We start from the raw sequence: 17,289 nt of genomic DNA, 5'->3' as shown, positions 1-17,289 counted from the left end.
CCATAGGAAAACCTCAACATTCTATTTTGAATAACTTTGGCGCTGGTCGACGAATCCTCGCGAATTTCTCAAAATAGGTGGGGCGCTACGCTCCGCTCCTACCCTGAAAGTCTCGGGGGGATCCGTCAAGCGGGGGCTGAGATAAAAGGGGGGTCCCAAAACGCGTTTTTCCCATGCATTTTTCCATAGGACCTTTAGAACGAGCTACAGCCCGAACGGCTGAACAGAATTACTCGAAATTTGGCAGAGAGGTAGTCCCTAGGTCAAGGAAGTGCCTTTTGTAGGTTTGGTGTAAATCTGTTCAGTAGATTCTGAGAAAATAGCCTTTAAATCAATATATATATCTGAGCCCGCTTACGGTACGCTTACCGTACGCTTACCGTACGCGTACGGTGGCGTGCGCGAGCGCGATTCTGATTGGCTCTTAGATCTTAGTAAACATTCGAATCGGCAGAAACCAGGAAGCGGCGGCCGCCATTTTGTGTATTTCACTCAGAAAAAAAAGAGTGAAAACAAGAAAAGGGGGCAATGAGGAGAGTTACAGACCCCCTTACATTTGTGAGGGGGTCAAAGAAGGACTGTAAAGTACAAAGAAAACATTTATTGATTTTAAAAAAAATCACGGGGTACGCGTACGGTAAGCTTACGGTAAGCGTACGGTAGAAAAAAAAAAAAAAAAAAATGAAAATCAGATTTAAGTGTTTAGATATTAGGGGGCTCTAAAAAGAGCCGTTGTGTTTATGAAATGATTTTTTAGTGGTACCTACAAGTAAGTACCGATGCAGAGTCTAAGGTTCAAGAGGAAGACTCTGTTCCCTTCATCATTGAAGTGCACACCATCTCCTCTATAAATGTCTTGCATGTCATAACGCAAGTTGTTGTGGTAAATGGCACCCATACCATAGTCACGGAGGAAAGCAGAAACAGATTTGTTGACGTGCTTTCTTGCTTTGTCATCGCACCGCGTGCCCACCGTGCGTGCACGGCACTAACTGCGTAAAGTGGGCGCGCGGTGCGCGAAGCGCACCGCGTGCTCACTGTGCGCGCACGGTGCGCGAAGCGCACCATGCGCGCACGGAACGAACTGCGTTAAGTGGGCGCGCACGCCACGAATGGCGTAAAGTAACTTAGCATTTAAAAAAACTTACAAATTCACTGAAAAAACCATAGGTTTCACACACGTTATAGTTAGGAATTAGCATTTAAAAAACCTTGCTAATTCACTGAAAAAACCATAGGTTTCACACATGGTATAGTTAGCGGAAATTTTACTGATAAAAAACCAATGAAATTCCCCCATTATAGTTAGTGCAGGCAACTATAACTCACGCGACCGCAATCTTCTGCTGATGACATATGTGTCTTTATGAAAAAAAAATATTTGTAATATATGTATAGCTAAAAATGTATGGAAGAAGACATGGGCAAATAAGTGTCTAAATACAGTATTAGCATCAGCAGAGGATTGCGGTCGCGTGAGTTATAGTTGCCTGCACTAACTATAACGGGGGAATTTCATTGGTTTTTTATCAGTAAAATTTCCGCTTACTATAACATGTGTGAAACCTATGGTTTTTTCAGTGAATATATATATATATATGTATGTGTATATATATATATATATATATATATATATATATATTCACTGAAAAAACCATAGGTTTCACACATGTTATAGTTAGCTGTACATTTCACTCGTAAAAAACCAATGAAATTCCCCCGTTATAGTTAGTGCAGGCAACTATAACTCACGCGACCGCAATCCTCTGCTGATGCTAATACTGTATTTAGACACTTATTTGCCCATGTCTTCTTCCATTAAATTTTAGCTATACATATATTACAAATATTTTTTTTCATAAAGACACATATGTCATCAGCAGAAGATTGCGGTCGCGTGAGTTATAGTTGCCTGCACTAACTATAACGGGGGAATTTCATTGGTTTTTTACGAGTGAAATGTACAGCTAACTATAACATGTGTGAAACCTATGGTTTTTTCAGTGAATTTGCAAGGTTTTTTAAATGCTAATTCCTAACTATAACGTGTGTGAAACCTATGGTTTTTTCAGTGAATTTGTACGGTTTTTTAAATGCTAAGTTACTTTACGCCATTCGTGGCGTGCGCGCCCAGTTAACGCAGTTCGTTCTTTCTTGGTAAGCCTGTACTAGGAAATAAAAGAACAAGCAACTACAAATGCCTCACATGAAAAGTACTGCTATTTCTTAAAATTATATTTATTTTCCTTAAATAAATTAGACTTATTCCATAGCTCCATAGCTTTTAACCACTTACTTCAACATACCATATTTGGCAAATTTCACCTTCAGAGATACAATTATAGTCCTTCCTGAGGAAACGTTCATAAATTTTCGATTTTGCTTAGAGACCGATTTAGCTTTTGATAATCTATGTCAACAAAAATATATTTGCAAGGGTTTTGTGTGAACTCCTGTCTTTCTTGTCATTGTCCCTCACCTAGAGCATAGCTCCTATACAATATTCTTTTACTGGCACCAAGAGCATAGCTCCTTTACAATATTCTTTGACTGGCACCAAGAGCATAGCTCCTTAACAATATTCTTTGACTGGCACCAAGAGCATAGCTCCTTTACAATATTCTTTGACTGGCACCACCGTCGAGAAGTGAACTAGTTCACATCAGGAAACTTGTTTTTCTTTTGGCTTCAGCACTCCAACAGAGTGCATGTGTTTTCCTGTTCTCTTCCCTTCTACCATTTCCTCTCCGCTGCACTCTCTATGTTGCTTTCCATGCTTCCCTGCCCGCTCCACCTTTTATTTTAATAACCTCCACCCCTCGCCTGTTAGCGTTGTTTACTTCTTTCTCCCCACAATCTCCCTGCTCCTCCATTGCTCCCCAAGTCTCGTTTTTTTAAACGAAAAATGTAAATAGCTATTTTACCTTATGGGAGGTTCAGCAGCTGCATTTTGCTTACAGGTCGTCCCTATCTGCAAATGCACTTTCGTACATACTTTTTCCTTTCATTCAGAGCTCCAAGTTCAGAGTCTGCCATCTTCGAACCATAAATTAAAAACCAGAGAAAAGGTTATCACTACATCACGTATGCACGAACATACATCATGTTGGGGCTGCCACGGGGTTTTGGCACGGATGTGTACATACATGCCTGTGTATACATCATTGTGCTAAGGCTTTGTTTTTTGGGTGATTGAATTCACCCTGTAATAACGATCTCATGTTGTTGATGCTGCAGAACATTGTGAAAAAATATTGGCAAAGGTGTAAAGGTGAGATCTAAGGCTATTACTTGTTTTTCACTAGTGCCACTGCCTTCTTAGTATGCTATGTCAATTTGTAGAGCACACTAATCACCACAAGCGTATCCAGGCGCTTGAGCAGGTGTGCAGGCATGTAGTTCCCTCAGAATTATTCGAGGGCAACTAAAGTAGCGCGGAGAAGGCTCTGATGGGCTGTGGGAGGTAGTTTTATCTTTTGGGTGATATGTAAGAGAACGAGCAACTACCTGCTCTGCATCCGTGAATTCGGGGTGGGTGTGAGTGAGAGTGAGGCTGAGCGTGGGTTTGGTTGGACTGTTTAAGTGCATGCAGCTATTGAGGTATGTGGGTCCGAGTTGGGAAGGGCTTTGAAGGTGTGTGTGAGGAGTTTGAATTGGCAACGTTTGTGAACGGGCAGCCAGTGTAGCACCCTGAGGTGCAGAGAGATATGGGAGCGGTGAGGAAGGTTGAGTATGAGTCTTGCTGTTGCGTTCTGGATAGTTTAATGTCTGTTAAGAATTTTCTTGGAAATTCTGGTATACAGTGCGTTGCCGTAGTTTAGTTGGCTTGTGATGAGTGCTTGCGTGATAGCTTGCCTGGTGTTCTGTAGAAGACACATAAAGAGCATTTGTAGGATGTGGAAGCAAGCAGAGCTCACTGCGTTGACTTGTGCAAACATGTTCAACTTGTTGTCCAGGATGATCCCCAGATTTCTGGCTTGTTTGGTGGATGGGACCTACTTTAGTCGGCAACCAGGTGGCATCCCACAGGGAGTTCTCATTTCCATAGACTTGTCTTCCGTTTTGTCAGAGTTCAGTTTCAAGTAGTTGGTTCTCATCCATTCTGCTACCAAGAAAATGCAGCCGGTGAAGTTGGTTCTGGTGGTGGGCGTCTTGCATTAAGGGAGACCATGAGTTGAGCGTCGTCTGCATAGAAAATGATGGTGATGCCTTCAGACCTGATGATGTTGGAGAGTGGCACTATGTAGATGATGACCGGGGTCAGGCTGAGGGATGAGCCCTGGGGGACTCCGCACACAAGTTTCTTGGCCTCAGATGTGAAGAGTGGCGGTCTCACTCTGAGTGCTGTCTATTGTATATCACAATGAAGGAGTCTTCTGATGAGTGTGTTGTGTGAGACTGTGGCAAAAGCTGTAGAGAGGTTGAGCAGGACGAGGACAACTGTTTCTCTTCGAACAAGGATGGTCCTGATATCGTCTATGGCTGCGATGAGTGCGGTTTCTGTGCTGTGATTCTTTCTGAAGACATTGTTGTCCAGTATGTGGTGGTGCTTGAGGTGGCTTGTAAGTTGTTTATTGAAGTTAGTCAGTTGGCTGGGGTCAGTTGAAGGTTTCTTGAGGAGGGTGTTGACCACGGTGCGTTTCCAGGCTTCTGCGAAGGTGGCGGAGGTGTTAATGATGTGCGTGAGAGCTGTGCTGATTGGTGATGCCCCGAGGTAACAGATGTGGTGGAGTATGGGGGCCGATGGGGACCGGGAGTGGATGGTCCACTTGGTTGCAGCTTTTTCCTAGCTGGTGAAAGACTTCCATCTGATCAGGGGGTGTCCTAATTGGTGATGGGCAGGTTGGTGATGAATTTGTTGAGATTTTATTGTGGAATAAGTTGGATAGATTGTTGTAGAGTTCTTGGGAGGGGTGATACTATTGACAGAGGCTGTGGTGAAGTCTTTGATGATCGAGATTATTTCTTTGCTGCTTTTTGTGCTCCCATTGATGCGTTCATTGAGCACTCTTTTCTTGGTTTCTTTAAGTTTATGGTGGTATTGTCTAAGTGCAGCTTTGAAACCGGTTCTCTTGGTGTATCGTGGCTGGTTCTCCACTTTATCTCTAGGTGTCTGTAATGTCTTTTGGAGTCCCAGAGGTCCTGTGCGTACAAGCTGGCATGCCTGCTTTCTTCAGTTTGTGTTCCTTCCTTTTTCCTATCCACCCATCGTTCAGGCTGCACCTATTCATCCAAGCAGTCTCCTGTTGCCTTTGTCCCAGACCGTTTTTTACTTAACTGTAATTAGTTGGGGCGGGGCAGGGCGTATGGTAAGTAAATCAAGGCACATGCCTAAGATAAACGGCTAAATAAACAATACAATTTAAGAGGGCCACACACAACTGAGAGAATAACTGAAATGCAAAATCAGTGCCACAGCTGGTAATTAAAAGCGTGGTTCACAAAGTCTTTCAGTAACCCAAATGTAACTTACAGATACAAAGGCACAAATCATGCGCATGAGACTTACGAGTGATTCACAAAAGGTGAAACGTACAGTATGCATGCGAAGGTATCATCGATGACTGCAGAACATCTCTAAAGTATATACAACAAGCGCATTTGTCACACCAAGATGTGTTGAAGTAGTGGTTCTCAGAACAGTGAACATGAAAAAGTAAATGAGAAGAACACTGTTCTAACATTTGCAAAGTATGCCCACCACTTACCTGCACTTCTAAACTTGCACTTGAATGAACCAGGCCTAAGTGGTGCAGAAACTGTGTGGGTGCATCACCCTACACATTCAGAGGGGTGAATAAAGAAAAGAAAAAAGAAGTTCAAAAGATATTTATTGAACTTCCTTATATCCCTAACTTAAATACTCTATATTTTCCACAACTCAGACACTGTTCACGATTATGGTTACTGAAAACACAAGAAAGGAAGAAATGTACACAATTAATCATTTTCTTTCGTTTTTACCTGGAGGTTATGTGCATCAAGTGTAGTAGACTTTGCTTTTGCGATACATAAGTGTAACACTCATATTGGCTGTTATCACAGGATTTACAACTTATTTTGTTAAGAAAATCAGTACAGTATTGGGTCAGTACAGCTGACACAACAGTCGACGTTTTAGGCCTAGAAGACCTCTGAGGCTGTCATTTTTATACATGGACCCTGACTCCATCAATGAATATTATGATAACAAGTGTAAGCATCCAATGAAACATCCGTATGGATCTCAATGTTCCTTCTTTTAAATGTGACGTTTATTTTGAGATTTTTTAAGGCAATAAATGCCTCAGTCGTGTCGCCCCAAAGAGCTAAGGCAGAAAGATAATTGAGGTACTTAGGGGAAGAGATGAAATGGTGGTACTAGAACCAAGGGCCAGTGCTGGTCCACAGACTTCTTGTCGAGATCCCGACCCAACCACATTCTCAAATTTACGATCAAGTTGGTGAAGCCTAGGAGAAAGAGGACTGTAAGATCCAGAAGTGACCGAGTTAGTGCAGAGGAAAAGGCAGGATGTCTTGGGCCTCTAAATGAGATTGAGTTCAACAAATTAATTTCAAAACTCAATGGTACATTGGCTTAAAATTAAAAATGTAATTTGGAAATTCTTGCTTTTTTCCATCCAAAACAAGACTACTTTTTTGTGACAAACTTAAATTTCAGTGATGTGGCAGCGGGGTCAATGTGCACAGCCTGTGAAGTGATGCATGTAGCTAGCCATTGTATTCTGAAGTGCTAGAAAGTTCTTACCTCCTTAGCAATGGTTGTTATGAAAGCGGGTGGTCTTGCTGTGGCGATGAGCGAGAGAGCATGGCGGGAGGACCGGGCGGAGTCAGCTGCTGGATTCAAAGGCAGCCCCATTGTAATGCTAAGCAGGGATCCGAGCCAAAGGGAAAAGAAAAGAAGCATTAGAAATATAGAGTGAAAAGATTAGACACAGCTTATAATGTCAGTTCAAGGTCAATGAGCTCACTCAAACAGTTCCAATATAATGGACTTCCAACAATGTGCAGTGATTAGGAGTCAGGGTGTTCCAGCATAAAATACAAAATTGAATAATTAAGCGTGAAGATTGAAAACAGTATGTGCATCTGTCCGAAGTGTAAAAAGGGTCTTGTTAACAAATTATCTAGCTACAGTTCTGAATAAATATCACAAAGGCCAGTGCCTAGCAAGGGGTTTAAGTCACTTCCAAGTACTGTAGGCATGTCGGCGGAGTGATCAGATGTACATGTATTTATTTATGTTACTGTTATGTGCAGAATAGAACCTATTGCATACATAAAAAACTAATACATTCCACTAGATAAGGCATTATATATTCAATTCCCCTCGACCTGGAATTTACATTGCTAAAAATGCCTAATAACTAAATGGTTTTGATTCACAAAAGCATTTATGAGCAGGGAAAGTAGTACCCGAAGAGAGGTCTTTTAAATATGTATACATGTCTTTGTCAATCTGCCAGAAAAATAGAACGCCCTAATAGTAAAAGTGCAAAAAGGTCACAGTCCTTTCTATTTGTACTAATTGTATATGCATTTTCCTATTTTAGATTTGTGGGGTCAATTTACAAAGGCATGTAAGAGTATATAAAAGGTGGTTCATGATTACTACTTTTACATACTACAAAATGTTTTCGCAAATAGGCTTCAATAACTACAAAGGGATTAGGAACCGTGGACCCGATTTAGAGTTTGGCAGACGGGTTATTCTATCACAAACATGACGGATATCCTGTCCACCTTATTACAAGTACATTAAATCCTACGGCACTTGTAATATGGCAGATGGGATATCCATTACACTATATATGTGTTGTCACTGCCTTGTTAATGAGTAAGTATAACCAGGCACAAAAATGAAGTGACAGAGTAGGTTTGTGTAGGAGGTAAGCACTAACTGGACTTCCATTCACCGGTACCATAAAATCTCCTTTTAAGATATTTAGATTTAACATGCGTCTATTATTACACAAAATATTTTACATTATTTACCGATGTGACTTTGGGATTCTATCAGTCTCTGCAGTACCACTAGTACATGGAACTGAATGACTTGTCATAGAAAACAGGAAGCTTAGTCCCATGCGCCGCTCTGACACTGCTTCTCTCAGCCAGACGCAGGCTTCTATCTTCAGTTCATTTTGCCTCCCTCTACCTTGTAGACAGCCGGGAGAGAGAGACCTTGCTGCATTGAGCATCAGCAAACAGGTTTGAATCCCAGCAGGACCGATCTGGCTGCCATTCACCAGAGGCTGTTTAAAAAGAATAGCTGAGTTGAAATGTAGTGATATCTGTTAATTACAGTGCTAAGAAACTAAAACTCATGTGATATCAAGCATCTAAAGCCTTTTATTGTTACTAGAGAAGTTAGAGAAATTAGACTGTGTGGCCTGTCTTGTAAAGAGATCTTGGACCCTCCTATGTCCTTGGGATAAGACCCTCATATTTAATAAAGAGTCTATCAAAGGAATACACTTTTAATGTGCAATTGAAAACTGGAGAACTTAGTAAACTTAAACGGTCTGACTCTTAAAGACAAGGACACACATTAGATCAAATGGTACAACAGACCCTCAGGAAACGGAAGAGATCAAATCTCCAGGGAAGGATGGAAGAGGTGAGCCAGCCCGATGCATCTAGCACGTGCCGCCCATATGTTAAGGAGGCAGATCTGCCACAAAGACCTTCTGCGCTGTTAGTGGAGGAGGCAGATGTAATCACGGACTGAACTCCAGAGACAGGAAGTGAGAGAGGCGTTAATAGAGGTAATGAGTGGATCAAAGAAGACCACAAAATGGCCGGGGCTAAACTACTCCTTGAAAGAACAAAACAATTGCAGGGGTCACATTTTAAGTGGTTAACAGAGCCAGAAGCTACATCAGTGGTCAGCAGGGCTCGAGTCTGGGGTACACGCAGGTACACGGCGTCCCCCCACTCTTTTCACAGGGTGGACGCCGTCCCCCCTGCCAAGAAGCTGGGCCCCACAGAAATAAGCTGAACGTGTCCCGGTGTAATTTTCAGACACCGGGACACGTTCAGCACGTGACGTCATGGGGTCATTTGCATATTGTCAGTCCCCCCCACTTCTTTTTATAGGACTTGCGCCCTGGCACTGGTTAGGAAGTTCTGCAAAGCGCGTAAAAGGAATAGGAACAAACATGATGCTAATATGATGGAAAGTCGTCTCATTTATTAAAAAGGCCATATGAATTATGAAAACCTCCAAACCTAGAAAGAAGCAGAACGTTTGAACTGAAAGTAAAACCAGTATAACACAGCTCAGAAAAAACAAGAAGAACCGGTAAACTTGCGTCTGTTAAGCAACTGCAATTCTGCTTTTGCATGCGCTCTGCCTAGGGCTGGATTTCTTCTAAGTTTCCACCAATGCAACTTGAAATGTGCAAAGTTCTTATTAGGGAGGCCTGTGTTTACATTGTTCTTGATTACTGGCCGTCACCTAGTTAACAGATTCCTCCTTTTTATTCCCTATGTCCAAGAGTAGTTTTTCATCTGCACTTAAGACCACACAAGGATATAAAACATGCCCCAGATAATACAATAACTTTCATTTGTCCTCATTTCTTATCTTCCGAATATGGATATGCGTGCAAGGAGGTCAGCAGTAGGCACACGCACGTGCAAACATTGCGTGCTCGATATTTGCGAGACAAAGCAACGCTTACAAAATGGGGAAAATGGGGAGCATGCGGCACGAAAAAGGATGCAAAAGCCCAGATATTGAAGGAGAAGTGCAGACCGTGTGCCCTGAATATAGATTTTATAGCGTGTAGCTTCACACGCCTCTACTAATGGATTTGCAAGAAGAAGCATACGAAAGAAAAATATGGGAACCGTTTCTAACCAAGGCAAAAACCAAACTTTTTTAATGTTTGATATTGAAAGTGGCGCTGATGGAATAAAACTTTGTCTGAGAAGGTGCGGAAGACTAGAGCGTATCCTGAAACACGAATATTGACTTTAATAATGGGAGAAAGCAGTGAAACAATGTGCTCAGTCTTTCAATGGAGGCGGAACGGCGTCTGATCGGCCAAGCAGCGAGAGGCCGACGCTCCTCTCGCCGTCTGCAAACAGAGGCTCAGCAGAGGCAAGGAAGGGCCCGCTGGAGCCGAAAGAGGAAAGTCAAATGACATTTATTCACCGAGTAACCTTTAACAGGGCACAACAATATCACAGTCTTAAATCGGATGGAAGTGAATCCGACACAAATCCAAGGCAGCATAAAAACGTTATGAATAAACCTGCATTGTACACAACGGGGGCGTAAAAGCAGGCCCTTGGTGTGTTTGGGTGAGCGGGGGCCTCCATTCCTTCAGGGTCCCCATTTGAACCCAAGGCCAATGAATGTCCATGAAATATGGGAGACTAAAGAGTACCTCGTCAAATTGTTAATGGAGACCAATAATTTTGAGTTATGCCTCTGGGTTGTACAAACAAAACGTACAGAGATGGACCATGCTTATGGACTTTTGTGAAGAACATTTAGTGTGACTAAAGAAGGGTTAATATCCACTGAGACGTGTGAAAAAAGGCGCTCAACCACATGCCGAGAATTGCTGAGAAGAGGGAGCTTAGAAACCAATGAAGAGTAACTACAATTATTATTACTACTACTAATAACAACAGCATAATAATCATGCCTTATACAGAAATATGTGATATTAATAAATTCAATATAAAAGCACCCACAGGTTCGATACTACCCCAACATTTCAGAAATGAACAGCCTAACCTCTGGCAACAAGAAAGAAAAAAAAGTTCCACCATGTCCCAGATATTCTAAAAAAGGCGACCCCAGGGATGCATAATGACCAGAAGCAAGTGAAGTATTGTAAGGAAAAAACTACAGGCCAGTGATAACGTTTCGCAGCAAAATCTGTAGAAGCTAAAGCGTAACAACACAATAAAAGATCTACGAAGATGAAGAACAGCCTGTAACCTTGTTGTCTTTCCAAGACTTGCGAAATAGGTATGATCTCCCGCGAGGGGACTACTTGTTACATTCGGCGCTTATTGCCGCAATCCAACGCTATTCAAAGACGGGTTTATCGGAACCCCAAAGCTCAATGGCATGCCGATACGTGGTAATGGCTGCGGGGACTTTTAAGGCCATAACGTGCCTATATCGACGAATGCGGACCGATAATCTGGACTCATTGGGAACCCTGCAGGGGAAATGGGAGGTAGATCTAGGTAAGGAAATCCCTAGAAAACGTGGGCTCAATTCCTTAAGAGGGCATGGAAGTGTACAAGGAATGCCCGGTTTCAATTAATACAGTTTTATGTCTTGCATAGAGCGTATCTAACCCCTGCAAAGATTATTCAGTATTTTGCGGAGACGGCAGCTCAGTGTCCGCGATGTGCTCTGGATGGAGCGGACTTCCTGCACATGCTGTGGGGATGCACGGCGCTGGGAACTTATTGGGAGGAGGTTTTGGACGTTTTGAATTTGGCTACAGATAGATCAGTGGCATTGGAACCGGGCACCTGTCTACTACATTGGTTCCCACATACTGCCAGAACTAAAGTGACTAGCAAATTTATATATTTGGGGCTGGTATTGGCAAAGTGAGAGATTACAATGCGTTGGAAAGCACGACAGGGGCCTAAGGTGGGGAGATGGCGGGCGGGATTGATTAAATGGGCGCGGAGTGAGGGAATTCTTCCATTGCAACAGGCCTCACGTATGAATAATGACATAGTGTATGAAATAGCAAGGGCGTGGGAAGCATTGGTGGCAGCACTTCAGACACCAGATGTAGATTCGGAAGAGGGCTCACTAGAAGGGGAACAAGGGATCCCAACTCCCTATCTTGCATAGATTGTCCAACTAGCTGCAGGTCACTAGCGGCAGTTAATGCGGGTGAAGTCAATGCATATGGTACAGCACTGCCTCTGTTCATGGATGTGGTTGAGTTGCTCCAAAGAAGTTGTGTAACTGTTTATACTGTGAATATATTAAGGCGCACTGGTGACTGGGGTGGATGAGAGGGGGGTGGGATCAGCATGAGACTTTGCAGACATCACTTTATGCTGAATACAATACTATGTTATGTATAATGTCTCTGTCACTTGGAGTTAAAAAGTTAATAAAAAGATATTTTAAAAAAAACTAAATGAAGAACAGCCTGTAAATAAGCAGTGCGTTACAGAATAGGAACATCCCAGAATGGTTAGGGGCAGCCAATGAGCAAGATGAAAAGACCCGAGCCCAGCCAGGTAATCCAGCATTCCATGCGTCTAAGGTTCATAGCATAAAATTACCCTTGAGGATAATATTACTGGCAACTGGTTTTGGTAGCACTCACAACTATAATGCTATAAGAGATAACCTATTTAAAACATTAACATTCAACTCACAACAGAATACAGAACATAATGTGCCCTGAGAAGACTATGGGACATAGGCACTAAATCATTTTTAGTACAGGAAGTAGTGCTCCTGTAAGTAACCATGAATCTTGGGCAGAGATCTACTCTGCCTGTTCTATCTCTTATGTGCAGAGATCTCACCAACAGTATGGGATGTCTGCCCATTAAGGGGGCCTATGTATTACTAAATTGGTGGGGTTTAGGAAAATTTAAGGAGGGTTTTATGGCGGAATATGAAAATAATAAAACACTTATTTGGTTTCTCACTGCTGTGAGGCTGCCCTCTCATTGGGATGCATTGTGGATTCCCTGATATGTGCTTCAGTGGTAATTCCTGACATGAGAGGGGTAGTGTGATTAAGTTTGGTATGTTTGAAATGGTGGTGATAAATGCTGCTTATTGGTGTTAGCGGATTTATTATTACTATTTTAGAAATGCCACTTTTAGAAGTATTACAGCAAACAAATGAGGGACGGAATGCTGACAATGCAAACATTCTCCCCCAGTCAAAAGATCTGGGTTAAATCCATCGTTCTTTTGCCCACTACGCCACCCCAGTTTGGACCCAGTCATATGCAAATCAGTCTTGACCCTGTGCCCCATGGGAACAGTCCAGACCGAACTGCCAGGCCAGGTCCTCCCTGGACCGGAAACAAGCATCCTGGGACCGGTTTCAGGGTATGTCACCCTCCTTCAGCCAGGCTAGCTTGAATCCAGTGGCGCAGTGTGCAAGGGACCCACGTCTGGGCATACCATCCCACTTAGGGCGAAAAGTGTTACAGCAAACAAATAATGGACGGAATGCTGACAATGCAAACATTCACCCCAGTCAAAAGATCTGGGTTAAATCCATCGTTCTTTTGCCCACTACGCCACCCCAGTTTGGACCCAGCCATATGCAAATCAGTCTTGACCCTGTGCCCCATGGGATCAGTCCAGACCGAACTGCCAGGCCAGGTCCTCCCTGGACCGGAAACTAGCATCCTGGGACCGGTTTCAGGGTATGTCACCCTCCTTCAGCCAGGCTAGCTTGAATCCAGTGGCGCAGTGAGCAAGGGACCCACGTCTGGGCATACCATCCCACTTAGGGCGAAAAGTGTTACAGCAAACAAATAATGGACGGAATGCTGACAATGCAAACATTCACCCCAGTCAAAAGATCTGGGTTAAATCCATCGTTCTTTTGCCCACTACGCCACCCCAGTTTGGACCCAGCCATATGCAAATCAGTCTTGACCCTGTGCCCCATGGGAACAGTCCAGAAAAGTGTTACAGCAAACAACTGTAGTCAATTGTGTGTCTTTTGCTTTCTTGCCCTAAGTGCGCCGGGTATGCCTAGATGTAGGTCCCGGGGTCACTGTGCCACTGGAATCAAGCTATCCTGGCTGAAGAGGGGTGAAACGCCAAAGCCGGTCCTAAGATGCTTGTTTCCGGTCCAGGGAGGACCTGGCCTGGCAGTTCGGGCTGGACTGTTCCCATGAGGCACAGGGTCAAGACTGATTTGCATATGGCCAGGTCTAAACTGGGGTGGCATGGTGAGCAAAAGAATGATGGATTTAACCCAGATCTCTTGACTGGGGGAGAATGTTTTGATTTGTTCTGCATTCCGTCCATCAATTGTGTGTCTTTTGCTTTCTCGCCCTAAGTGCGCCGGGTATGCCTAGACGTAGGTCCCGGGCTCACTGTGCCACTGGAATCAAGCTATCCTGGCTGAAGAGAGGTGAAACCCCGAAACCGGTCCTAGGATGCTTGTTTCCGGTCAAGGGAGGACCTGACTTGGCAGTTCGGGCTGGACTGTTCCCATGAGGCACATGGTTAAGACTGATTTGCATATGGCCAGGTCTAAACTGGGGTGGCATGGTGAGCAAAAGAATGATGGATTTAACCCAGATCTCTTGACTGGTTGAGAATGTTTTGATTTGTTCTGCATTCCATCCATCAATTGTGTGTCTTTTACTGTTAGAAGTAGGCATTTCTGTGTGCTATGTGTCTTTGGCCCTCTGCTAGGATGTGGATTGACTGTCTGGCTTTGGAGTGACAGGGGGCTGGCGATGTCCAGTGGCTCCAGAGAGTCTGGATGAGTCAGCGCTAGGCTGAATAGGTCTGGTCTGCATTTGATGTGGGGGGAGGAGTAGCACCTGCACCTGAATAGGGCTGTGCCTGCCTTCCACAATGATGGCTCCACCCCCCGTGGTGTGTCTGGAGCCAAGCCTTACATTTTCAATGGGGAGTGTTATGCACTGTAATGATATTGTTAAAGTGCCCCCTGAACTGGTTTAAACTGGGCTCTGGGCCCTGTGCCAGGGTAGAACAAAGACTGTATGTACTACAAGTACTAGGGGAGTGACCCCATGTCTGTTGAGCTTGCTTGGAACAGAAGACACTGGGTGGGACCAGGAGGAACTGCCATGGAACTGGACTGCAGAAAGCGCTGACCACTCTGCCTAAAGAATCCTTGTGCTGGCCTACTTGGGACACTTTGCTGGTGTGCCCCTGTGAACTCCCATGACTTTGTGGCTTGCCCTATCTGATTTGTGACAGCGCATGTTGAGCACTGTGTTATTCACCTCTTGGCCTTTTTAAATGAAGCACGTGGTGGGCGCTGTGGCGAAAGTAATGCGAGCACTGCTGATTGCTCCTTTTGGTGAGCGCTGCCTTGCAGGAATTTGCGTGGTGGGTGTTGGTGCCCCAGAGGAGCCGGACAGCCTGCCTGCCTTCATTGGTGACTGAGTCCCTGTTTCTGGACGGCACTGGGAGTGCAGCGTTGCCTACTCATTCTCCCCTCATGAGTTAATGATGAGCTTGGAAATCACGGGCAGAACCGGGCTGAAAACAGCACAACACAGCAACAGAGCAGCCACCCATGACGCCAGCGCCACCTGATTGCACTGACGCCTTGCCAGGCAACGAGGAAGCAACCCGGGCAGATGGAAGCCAGACAGAGGCCGAGCCTGGTTGTGGGCGGGGCTCTTGAGAAGCAGAGGAGAGCCCTGAGTGTTGCCTAACCAGCAGAGAGTGAGGGCAGAAAAGTCGGGCTGGGTAGCCTATCCCAAAGCACTCGACCCCGACGCATCCGCCAGTTTCCGCGCTGTTTTTACCACCAAGCACAGAGAGCAGGGAGTCTGCTCTAGTGGAGAGCAGATGAGTCCTGCCGTCCTGGGGCGTGATCCAGCAGGAAGAACTCTGTGGGAAGCGGAGAGCGTTGTGTCCCTCTCGCTGCAGCAGCCCGGCGAGGCCCAACCAAGGTCCTTGTGTGGCCTGCCCACCATTCTGCCGCACAAAGGAGAGCCAAGAGGAACAACGGCATAGCGAGTTGGCGGGCCACTCCCAGAGTGAAGCTGCTGGCGGGAGACACCAGTGAGTCCTCCCGCCGATGTAAGAGTGCACTGCTCCGACTTTAGCAGTGAGGGGGCTCCCGCCGTTTGTGGTCTGTGTGGGTGCCTCCCCCCGGGTGTGGACCTACCGGGGCCATCGAGAAGGATCATTGGGGGACGGAGTGGAACCTCGACAGAGGTCTCCGGTACCCGCATGGACCCGCCGCATTTGGTCCCAGCTGCTGCACTACAGGTTTGTGGGCAGCTACAGTTCAGTATTGGAGGCCTTTGTGAGTGGACGAGGCCCTGAGGTGGTTCACTGTTAGGGTGGAGGGACCGGATGTCATGGTGGATTTGAGGGTGACCTGAGCAGCACGAGGAGGGTGTTGCTGCTCGTGATTCATGCATTGCATAGGCCCCACATGGCTGGTCACTGAAGTGCCCTACACGCTTATTTATAGCAAAGGCAACCATATGTGCAGTAATGGTGACCTGCATATGTCTAAGGTGGGCATGATGTGTTCCTACCAGTAGTTACTGGTTGCCCTAAGTGTAACGAGTCTATGACAGTGGACCGATTAGCCTAATGATTTATGTAATCCCTGTGACATCATGGTAAGTGGCGGTGGCACAGTGTAATATATGTGATGGTGTTCTAATGTGTTTTTATGGATAATAAAAAAGCTATTTTTATATAACCTTGTGTGTAGTTTCTATTGTGATGTGACTAGTGAGTCGCTGTTGTCTGAGTGTGTTGAGCAAACGCTTACACATTGCCTCTGGGATAAGCCTGACGGCTCTGCCAAGCAACCAAGGGGGTGAGTAGGGGTAACTTTAGCGTGTAACTCCCTTGCCCTGACTGGAGTGGTCAGTTCTGCCTGGCATAGGCGTATGCCCTATCCTACTAGAATCCCCATTTCTAACATCAACCAACATATGTTTCATCCAGTTTCGGCGCTCAGGCCTGGGGCTTTCTCAAGTCTGCAGGCTGTCTGCTACTGTCTATTTAGATAGGTTCGGTGGAGTGGGGATAATGTTGATAGTAGTGTTTTAAGTATTGCTTGAGACAGCGCAGAAGTCAGTGCATGCCACCTGCTGAGGAGCATTGAGTCAGGGTGGAGCAATGCACGGTGGCCATAATCTGAATGCAAAGCTCAGGTGTGGTCCAATTTGAGTAGCGTGAATGTCCTTTGTATGAAAAAGGAGATTTGAAAAGCATTTGCTGTGTTGCAAAGGAGAATCGCCTTGTAAAGTAAAGTTTGGGGTTACCCTGATGTCCTCACCCAGTTCCTCCCCAGCAGGAGGCAGGCACCAACTTGTGTGTTGTCTCAAGCACTACTTACAAAGATCACTGTTATTTCTCCTGCTCTGGTGAACCTATCTAAACAGAACGTATCACACAGTCTGTTGCTTTGAAAAAGCCACAGGTATGTGCAGTGATAATGCCTGGCTGGGCTTTTAGTTGTTCATATCACTCATACTGAACCAAAATGTTTAAGTAATAAATTACTTAAAAACAAACCACTCCAATACACCAGAACCATCTATGAGAGTTTTACGGACTACCCTATTTTTTTCCCA

The 17,289-nt window shown here is 44.8% G+C and overlaps 1 protein-coding gene across 4 annotated transcripts in view; it reads right to left on the bottom strand.

Annotated features, from left to right (window-relative positions):
- Nucleotides 1–17,289, bottom strand: part of WDR7 (WD repeat domain 7) — a 1,596,127-nt gene that overhangs the window by 375,117 nt on the left and 1,203,721 nt on the right. For all 4 annotated transcript variants that reach the window (XM_085630124.1, XM_085630134.1, XM_085630121.1 and 1 more), the window contains one exon: nucleotides 6,749–6,866. In XM_085630124.1, the coding sequence (XP_085486250.1) occupies nucleotides 6,749–6,866 (118 nt within the window). The remainder of the gene's footprint in view (nucleotides 1–6,748; nucleotides 6,867–17,289) is intronic.

This window comes from Triturus cristatus, chromosome 2_1 (assembly GCF_964204655.1).
Source record: "Triturus cristatus chromosome 2_1, aTriCri1.1, whole genome shotgun sequence".
NCBI classification, from domain to species: domain Eukaryota; kingdom Metazoa; phylum Chordata; class Amphibia; order Caudata; family Salamandridae; genus Triturus; species Triturus cristatus.
Note: the sequence above shows the minus strand (reverse complement) of the source record. Positions and strands in the feature narration are given on the sequence as shown.